Here is a 10,446-nt window from a genome sequence, read left to right on the forward strand (position 1 = left end):
GGTTTTATAATCTCACGCCCCTTCCCACCTCCTTTCAGTTAGACCTGCCCCCTGTACCCTGTGTAAACACGTACCACATAAGCTCCACGCATCAAGCAGATAGACCGAGAGAGCCAGAGAAAGAGCGAGGGAGAGATCACGTGAGCTGATGACGAATGTTATGATTATAGCCTGAGGAGAATGGGAGCTGCATTCTTATTAAGAATTTTAAAACACTTTAAAAACAGAATGGTGACAATCTACTTACACACAAATTATTTTCAGGACACATTCATGTGTGTCCGTTATGTAAATTAAACGACATCAATACATCGTGTAAAGGCGAACTGCATTCATTTTGCCTGATGCAACATTCTGCAACAGCCAAATGAACTGTCAAATTTCCCAAATGACTAATCATGAATTGCAATTTCTCGACACCTGGTCTGAACAGGTTTTCTGTCATGTCAATATCAAAGCTAACATGGTTTTGTATATGCGTAATGACCAGGAAATAATATTCTTGTGCTTTTCCCTCAAATGACGTTTTATGCTAACATTTGTAGCGGTCACAGTGTAGCATTTGAATTTGGACCATTATTCTGTAAGCTTACTTAATAAACAACTTTATATTTTTGTATTAATAGTATAAAAATACTAGATTAAATTGCTTCCATGTTTGTTTCGTGTTGATTAAAACGTTAACATTTTCCTTAACAGGGTGGAATCCAAATATAGATAGTGGGAATGTTGGAATCCACGGGCAGGCGGCTGACACACCCGGATGGGACAGCAGCATGTTTTACAGACATGCTGAGATAGGTGGACAGTCTGGGCATATGATCCTCATGTTGGTGTTAATGAATGAGCCTTTATGAATTTGATCCTTTGAATGAGTGAAATGAAATAGCTGAGATCTGATCCCCAGACATAAGCTGAAACTGAAAACACCTGGAAAGGGATAGTTCATCCAAAAATGAACATTCTTTCATAATTTACTCACCTTTATATTAATCCAAACCTGTATGACTTTCTTTCACAGAACACAAAAGAAGATATTTTGTAGAATGTTGGTGACCAAATAACATTTGGTCACCCAAATGTTATGGTCACCAAATTGGCCCCCATTGCCAATGTTATGGACATTATGCCATTTATATGGACACAAAATGGCTAACACATTTCTTCAATTATCAGGTTAGGTTTTGAATGACATGAAGAAGGTAAATAAATGATGACAGAATGTTTATTTCTGAATGAACTATGCCCAAAGTAATTTCAGTGTAGGTTGTGATAATAGCATTCTTATCCAGAACTCGCAAAGGTTGTGTCAAACAGTGATAAATTCTTCTACCAGATGGCCCAGGCTTTATTTTCTCGTCGTATCTTTATTGTTGTTGTTTCAAAGCGTTCAATGCCAATTGTAGAGTTTGTGGGACATTATGTGACTCTCCCTCTTTTATATCTATCTGTCTGTCTGTCTGTCCTCACCGTGTTTGCTTTGGCCTATATATTCAGCCATGAAAACAGCACCAAGGATTACGCAAAGTTCAGTACAGGGAAAAGAGAAGCACATGATGAAATGCCAAGATATGTTGAAAACAAGCACGTGATGGAGGAGGGGCAGAGGGTACTCTGGGTTAACGTATTAAGGCAGTGGGGCCATCGCAAAAGGTTCTGAAAGGCATTCAGACTCTCCATAGGAATGCCTTTTATAGTGAATAACAGAAGCACATGCATGTAAGAGGGTGAATCTGAAATCGGATATTTAGTGGGTTAGTCGGTTATTCTGTAAAATGTGATTTTATTCACAACACAAGCAATGGATTAACATACTAATGTATGGTGCAAGAAATTTTAATGAGAGAAGAAAAGTGGTGGAGAAAGTGAGAAAGAGAGGTGTTTGTGAAAGAGGGTGAAGTGTGAGCGTGTGTTTGCAAAGGGAGAGAAAGAAAGTTAAGTGTACAAGTGTGTGTGCATGTGTTACATCAAGGGTGTGTAGTTTTTCCAAGTAGTCAGCTCGAACATACACACGATGAAGATTTATTCACACTTCGAACATACACACGGTGAAGATTTATTCACACTTCTGCCGTAGTATCTAAATCTTATGCTCGAAGGAGAGCAATTGCCATTCAGCACAATGTGCCTGGATCTGCAGTAGGCTACCTGCTTAACTAGGGAGTGCACAGAACAAAGCATACATAATTATCAGAAGTTTGACTAATTCAAAAAATGATCCCTTAAATACTTATAATTAACGTTTGAAACAAGTTGACTGTGGAGGGAAACAGGAGCTGCCTCTGTTTGTCTAAATAAAGGAATATTGTTCATTCTAGAAAATATTTTTGTGATTAAGCAACCTGCATGGGCCCATATTTCGTAAGTGCGCTTTTCTCTCTGATACCCTTTTTCCTAGAAATTGGAATTTAAGAAATTGTAATTTAGGCCAAACAATAAGCCCCAGAATGCAAATGCGGTGACAAATGGAAAATCAGAGTAATTATCATGAAGCGTATGATTTGCATGAAGACGTTTTGTTAAATATTTGCATGACTACTTTGAGAGTCAGACAAGATGGACTAATACTGAAGTATACACAATTTTTACAATAAACACATATAGAAAAAGGCATATCCTTCCAAGTTAAACACAAACTGGCATATGATGTGTTAAAAGTAAAAATGTGCTTTTGTCATAACCATGATGTATTGATCATGCCAATTTTAGTTTCAATTTGTTGTTTCTTTTGCACAACCTTATGCAACATTTACCCGCATTGAATCAGCTTGAAGGAGCCAATGCGCGACTGCAGTGTGTATTTGTGCGTATGTTCCTCTCGTTGTGCACGTATCAAAACTGAGAGAATGAGATCAAGGCTCCACCCACTGACGTGTCATTTTCCCTTCACTCTGATTCTGGTACATTCCAACAGATCACAACAATGCCGTTATTGCAGTCCTTGCACTTTCAGAAGTGTAAACACACGACCAGACGCTTTTGTTTTGCACGAAAGAGAAAGCGCGTGCAGCGCTGCACATCCGTTTATCAGTCAGTTTTGCTTTAGTAAAGAGTGTAATCCGTAGCCCACTGTAATTTACCAACACATTTACTTCATTTTGTCCACAATCACCTACAACTGTTTAAAAAGACAGAGATGGGTCCCTTTTAACTGCACGTGTGCGCATGTAAGCACATTCTTTATACCACAAAGTAAATAAAAACTTCTTGAATTGGTTGAATTTACGAAGAAATGTGCATTCTTGATCTCAGCATGACCTTGCTGTTGCAGCGAGACTGAGATACGCCCACTTATTATAATGCCGAACCTTCTGGAGATATCTGGCATTGCGTCAGAAGAGTAATTGCGAAATTATGGGTTGAGCGTGATTAACAATTAACAACTTGATTTTCAAAACAAACTGCAGGAACTAGAGCAAGAGGTTGAACAATAATTTCTTTTAACTCGGCACTTTTTTCAGCACATAGACTAGTCCAAGACAGAACAAAGGTCTCTTAATACTCACTGAAATTTCGAAAATTACAGTAGGCCTACTTGAAAAGCACATTATAAAAGGGTTTTCTTTGAAAATTAAAACTGGTTCCATAACCAAAATGTGGACCCAGTTTTTTAAATAACTGAAGTTTTACTGACTAGTTATTTAAGCTGGCAAGAGAGCCTATGGTAACGCAACATTTCATCATCAATCTCTGTCTGACTTGCGTGATGTGAGCGTTGTCTCCATCTAGCGGACAGAGACAAAATTGTTTCGTTGCGTTACACGTGTATGGATTTCAAAAATAGTATATCTCCAATTCAAGACTAAACACGAAGTTGTAAGTCAGTCTTTTACTTTTAATTGTGCAGGGCATCAGAAGGCTGACACAATACCACAAAACAGCTAGCTGAAAAATAAAACATTAGGATTGTCTTTCACAACAACAAAAAAAAAAGAACATGAAAACCCCAATATATCAGGGGGTTCGATTAAATGTCAACTCAAATGCACTGAAATACTGTGGGAAAAAAAACAGTTTTTCTCCAGACTACCTAATTTTTTTACAACTCAGTGCAATGCCAGATCTCTGACATGAATCTCTTACAGAATCAAAAATTCCAAATGTTTTATGCAGTGTTGTGTGTTTGTTCATTAAAAATGTTCCAATTTGATTGTTTTAGCTATTAGTAAGAGTATAGTACCATCAGCTCCATTTAAACACATTTAAATCAGTTCCAGACAATTTTGAACCCCCCACAAAATCAGTTTAAAAATGGTAAAAAGACCACAGTGCTACCAATAGCAACTAATAAGGTCCACAGACGAGACATAGTGGGTTTAATATCTCAACCACGTACATAAATAACCACAAATATAATCTGTATGTTATAGATTATAATAGCACAACAGGAAAAAAGGAATAATTCAGAAATTAATTTGGAAAAAATAACTGGTAATACTGATTTCTAATAAAAATATACTCCCTATGCCTGTATACACATCAGAATACAAATATGTAGACGTCTCTTGCTAAACAGAATATTACAATACTTTAAAAGTGTATAAAAATAGTCTTTAAAAGTTTTCTATTTTATCTGCTTTTAAATTGTTAATTTGGGTGGTTCTTCTGATCTGTGTGGAATGTGAGGGGCCGCTCTCCATTTCAGTGGCACATCCGTGATGTCATCTCTTTCTGTTTAAAGAAACACACACTGCATTAGTGCCCCAATAACCATCACACAAACCACATCACATATGTTCAGCAAGCAACAGGTAAAAAAAATGGCATGCACAAATATCAATGCTATCATTTTTGATTAAAAAAAATTCTTTCCTTTCAATGTATCGATTCATTTAAATATGGTGTGTATCAATATAACATGTATACAATCATGCTCCCTTTATTTCACTGTACTATACCATTATAAATCCCTTATAAACGCACTATGCAAACGGTGACACCAAGCTCCTGATGTCAGTAACGGGATCTGCCATGACACCTGATCTCAGGCATTCAGCCGTGACTACAGAGAGAATTAATGACTGCGTCTATGGGGCTGGATTTTCTGCCTCATGAGCTCAGACGCTCATTAACCGCATGTGAGAAAATGACGGTGGCTGAAATATCAAACATGCTGACTCATCTTGTCCTTGCACAGCCCTGACAATTAGTTAAGGCTTTTTGAAATTGGTTTGTTAAGCTACTAATCATGCGGTCACGCATTAGCATTCGTTCCTTTATCGGTCAGTCTTTTGTTTCTTGGTTTCTACACTCAAACAATTTGGGAAGCACATGTCTTTGTCCACAACCTTACACATGGAAACAGACAAATCTACAAATAAACACCTAATTTAAATATTCATCTTATAATTTTCTCTACATCTCACACACGTGCTTACCAGAGGCTCCAGTTCTTTGTGGTCTATGAGGCTGAATTCAGTAGCGAAGTAATAGAAATGTTTGTAACAGGTGTTCACATGGGCTTCGGCTCCCATGTGGCTCACACGGTCGAAGTGGTGGATGTACACATGCACGAAGACACGGAACAGACGAGATAAGATCTTCTTTGCTACTTGCATGAAGGTCTTGGGGAATGGCGTACCTAAAAATAAAAAATAAATTGTTTTCATTTCATTACAGTCACATTAAAGGGGTCATATGGTGCGAATACGTGTTTTTCTGTGTCTTTGGTGTGTTATAAGTTGCCTATGCGCATGTATTAGACACGTAAAATTGCAAAAATTAAAGTATCGGAACAAAACATGCATTCTATCTAAAAGCGAATGCTCATCCAGACCTGCCTGAAACGCCTCGTGTAAACACACCCCCACAAATCTACGTCAGTTCGTGGTATAATAATAAGTTTAATTTGTATAGCGCCTTTCCCAAGCTCAAGGACACTTCACAGTGACAAACAATATAAGCAGTCAATCGATACATAGATGGACAGTAGACATTTGCCACGTTCCGGAACATGCGGTTGCAAGTTGCAAACCATAGTAGTAATACAGATAGTCAAGTACAACAAACAATCAGATACAGCATTAAACCACAACAGTTTAAGAAGAAACAGGTGATGACCGATAATATTGATTAAACAAAAAAGTTTTGAGTTAAGAATTAAATTCATGTAGTGTGGTTATTGACCGGAGACACAAGGGCAATGAGTTCCAAAGTTTCGGGGCCATAACAGAGAAAGATCTCCCTCCCATAGATGAAAGGCGAGATCTAGGAACACAAAGAAATTCCCCTCCAGATGATCGAAGTAAACGAGAAGGAGTATATGGAGAAAGTAGGTCAGAGAGATAAGTAGGTGCAAGACCATGAAGTGACTTAAAGGTAAGCAGAATTTTATAAATGATACAAGAGGACACTGGTAGCCAGTGGAGGTTAAAAAGAATAGGAGTGATATGAGCAGACCGTTTGGTGTATGTTAACATTCTTGCAGCAGAGTTTTGAATATTTTGCAAACGGGAGATGGAGCGTGCTGGTAAACCAGAAAAAAAGAGCATTACAGTAGTCAAGGCGAGATGTAATAAATGCATGTACTAGTGATTCAGCATCTTTTGGGCTCATGAAGGGACAGAGTTTTGCAATACGTCAAAGTTGAAAGAATGCAGCTTTGGAGAGTTTGCTAATATAAGCGTCTAGATTTAGTGAAAAGTCAAAAATGATACCTAATAACTTGTAACTAATAATGATACCTTTTAACAGTAGCAGTTGGAAAAATTGATGTAGCTTCAAGGTCAATTTTAGGAGGGTTAGTTATGTTTTTTGTTACAGTTAGAGGACCGACAAGTAAAACTTCTGTTTTTGTCAAGTTCAAACTGAGAGAGTTGGAGTTAAGCCAGGTTTTTAACTCATTGACACATGTCAATAGAGTAGCAGTCTGGTGAATAGAGTAAGGTTGGCAAGAAGTGTATATCTGAATATCGTCGGCATAGGAGTGATACTGAAAACCATGGCGGCGAATAATTTGTCCAAGGGGCATAATATAAATGATAAATAATAATGGCCCTAGAACTGAGCCCTGTGGCACACCCTGTTTAAGAGGGACGGTGGGAGATTTGTAATTATGCATGGTGATGTAGTATTGTCTGTCCGTCAAATAGGAGGAAAACCAGGCTAACGCAGCTCCCGAGATTCCAATCTCTGAGAGGCGCAAGAGTAGTAGATTATGAGACACAGTGTCAAAAGCTGAGCTAAGGTCAAGTAATCAGAGTATGGAAAGGTTGCCCGAATCACCAGAAAGAAGGAGTCATTTGTAACCCTTAGTAATGCAGTTTCGGTACTGTGTTGCGAGCGGAAACCTGACTGAAATATATTAAAGTGTTGGTTGTGAGCAAGGAATGACTGCAGCTGAGTGGCAACAACCTTTTCCATGATTTTAGAGACAAATGGTAGGTTGGCGATTGGACGATAATTAGCATAGTCAGCTGGGTCCAGACTTGGCTTTTTAAGAATAGGAGTGATAGCAGCAGTTTTGAGGGAAACTGGAACAGTAGAAGAAGTAAGAGACATGTTTACAAGATGTGAAATAGAACCTGAAATAGCAGAGGTGCAGTGTTTCAAAAGGAATGTAGGTGCAGGGTCAACATGGCAAGAAGAGGAGTTGGATTTCAGAATAAATTCATTAATTAAGGTGGGGTTAGTCAAGGAGAAGCTATCAAGCAGTTGAGTAGGACGAGCTTGCTCACAAGTAGGAGTGGTCAAATCTGCACCGAATGTCCCACATAAAGCATGATTTAACTAAGACCGCCCAAATGTATACGCAAGTAAGGTGGGCGTACCTGTCAGTACAATTGCTTTGGAACCTGATGTTCCAAATATGGTAAGAGGCGTTACATTTATGTCACACGCTTGCGGTATTTGACCAATCACTACGCACTGGTTAACTGGCCAATCATAGCACACCTCGCTTTTCAGAGCGATGAGCTTTGAGAGGAGATACAAACATGCACGACATGTGGAAAATACAGCGTTTTTGAACCTTAAATCGTGCATACACATTGCATTACATCGAAAACAAATGATAATATTCGTTTTAGCCGTGTCATATGACCCCTTTAAGTGACATACACAGCATGCTAACATACAAAATGACACAAGTTCAAGTGTAACAGTATTATTTAAGTGTGTATGAGGTTTAGCGATTTTTTGTTGTGACTGTGATCAGGTACAAACATAGGAAACGACATCAGAAGGGATATTATTAGATTAAGCTACAGCATGCAAGCGTTCTGATTTCATTAACTCTCCCGTCTCTTCTCTCATCTGCACAACATCTGCAAAAATGTCTCATCTGACGCATGTGCTGCGACGGACATTTCCGCAGTGGCGTATCATTAGAACAGGTGACGCATGTGATCACATGTCTAGTGTGGCTTTGATGTCTTGAAGCAACTATCATATAAAATGTAGACTATTTAGACCAGTATTTATGACACGAGTAACCAAACAAATAAAAGTTAAGCGTTTAGATTTGAGTATTTGCTATTGGGAATTTCCCAGCCTCTCCTGGCATTTTCTCATCCTCAGTACACCATCCCACATCTGTGTTGCTTTTCAAATTGGGTCATATAATTTACAGTGGTACCGGTGTATGTAACGGGTTCGTAGAATGCAGCAAGACCGTCACCGAATTGAATATGTGTAAAGAAATGTATTCTGCATATGGGACAGAACGCGGGGGGCACTATTGATACATAGCGTGCACACAGGTTTTCTGGTTTGTGGTGTCCTTACCAACATTAGTGGGGAAGATATGTTCATTGTTGATCTGGACCTCAATCCACTCCATTAGCAGACTCATGTACTTTGGTGCAGGGAGAGCGGTGGGCTTCTTGTACTTCTGTTCGTCCTGCCAACGATACTCGTACTTGGGACCCCCGGACATAACTGGGCAGGTCTGGTCTGTGCAGGAGTCGCTGATGGTGCCGTAAATGAGGTTGATGCGATTAAAGAAGTCCACTACGTGAACGGCCACCCAATCGTTGAGGTCCTCACCGTGAGGCAGCTGAACCGCTTGCTTCAGGTCTAGGCCGGCGTTTAGGGACGCCTGCGCTTTCTTGTGCAGTTCAAAGCGCTGCGTGCCGGGCTCAAACTTGCGCTTGGGCCGGAATGTCCTGTCCTTGTTGAAGACTTGTTTGAGGGCCATGGACATGTTCGCTGGGGGGGGTGCGGGGTTGTTGTGTAATGTTGAAAATGAACCTTTTGTTAGTGAGGATGAATGCTGAAATAAAAAGGAAAACATAAACTTTCAATTTTTGTATGTGCTCATTTTGTAGTCTATTATTATACAGATGAATGGAACACAAACAGATGAAAGACACAACATGTCAAAAGAGTGCCTAACATTTTTGTCATCTGTGACAATGAAATAACTTTATATGTCTGGATTTTTGTTCACATTTTTGCAACTTTTCAAAACCACATTCTTCAAGCCAAGGATTAATTCCAATTCACTGAGCTTTAAAGCCAAGTGGCATTAAGTGTGCAGTAAAAAAACAGTATTTTAGATTTAGTATTTTTTTACTTTAGTATTTTAAGCACATTTAACCAAGCCAACACTATCTTTGCAGACAATCTTTTGAATTATAAGGAAGCCAGTTACCACAGACTATGAATGGGCTTTGTTTAGTGGAATAAAAAAGAAATACCAGTTTACACTGCATGTTGTACACAGAGCCTTATATTTAGAATATTCGGGGAATTATTGAGTAATTTCCGGTTGGGCACCATGGGTGGCATTTACTGATCACGGCACGGAGGAAAATATTTACGCATTATGATGATTCACAAAATAGACATAACTACATATTCATATTGCAAACGCAATTCTGAAAGTGCAGACAATTTTCACATATTTTTTAACGAATGGATGCCAGTACCAATGAAAAGCGAAACAAACTTGTTGCGTGAGATGCTCGTCTGTTTAAACGCTCATTCCGTGTGACGATGTTTTTAATGGCGCGAGCACGACTGACAATCACATGTATATAACTTTCACTAAACCACATTAACGAGATAAGAAAATAAGCTGTGTCAAATCTCGACACAAATCCATAAACTGTATAAAATAACTAGGTTGTTAGCGAAATGGTGTCGTAGCCTACAGTAGAGAAGTTGAAACAAACTTACCAAGCGAGCGCCTTTCTTGTTCCGCTTTGATGTGGACCGCCTTTTCCCGCCACCCTCTGTTTGAAGATTATTCAATAACGCTTTTTGTAATTGAAATTACATTGTATTTGCGTTTGTTGCAGAGTTAAAAGGAACGTGGCCTTCGCACTGTAACAATTATTTAGTCTACACGACTACACTTTCTAAGGAAACCACAAGCCCCGCCCTATTGAACAAAGTACACTTCCTCTCTATAGAACATTAGTGGAAGGTCTTTATGAAGGAAGTGGATTAAATAAACACATTTTACTTTTATAAACGTTGAAATCATCTATTCTAATGCGTTAT

General features: G+C 38.8%; 1 protein-coding gene across 1 annotated transcript; it reads right to left on the reverse strand.

Moving 5' to 3' along the window:
* Nucleotides 1-3,814: 3,814 nt before the first annotated feature.
* mob3a (MOB kinase activator 3A) lies at nt 3,815-10,319 on the reverse strand. Its single transcript, XM_057357656.1, has 4 exons — nt 10,120-10,319; nt 8,725-9,211; nt 5,379-5,581; nt 3,815-4,671 (listed from the first exon to the last, which is right to left on the reverse strand). Exons 2-4 carry the CDS (start codon nt 9,140-9,142, stop codon nt 4,642-4,644), a joined length of 651 nt encoding a protein of 216 aa, XP_057213639.1. The 5' UTR covers nt 9,143-9,211; nt 10,120-10,319; the 3' UTR covers nt 3,815-4,641.
* Between the last annotated feature and the right edge of the window lie 127 nt (nt 10,320-10,446).

Source organism: Triplophysa rosa, linkage group LG17 (genome assembly GCF_024868665.1).
Source record: "Triplophysa rosa linkage group LG17, Trosa_1v2, whole genome shotgun sequence".
In the NCBI taxonomy this organism is placed as follows: Eukaryota; Metazoa; Chordata; class Actinopteri; order Cypriniformes; family Nemacheilidae; genus Triplophysa; species Triplophysa rosa.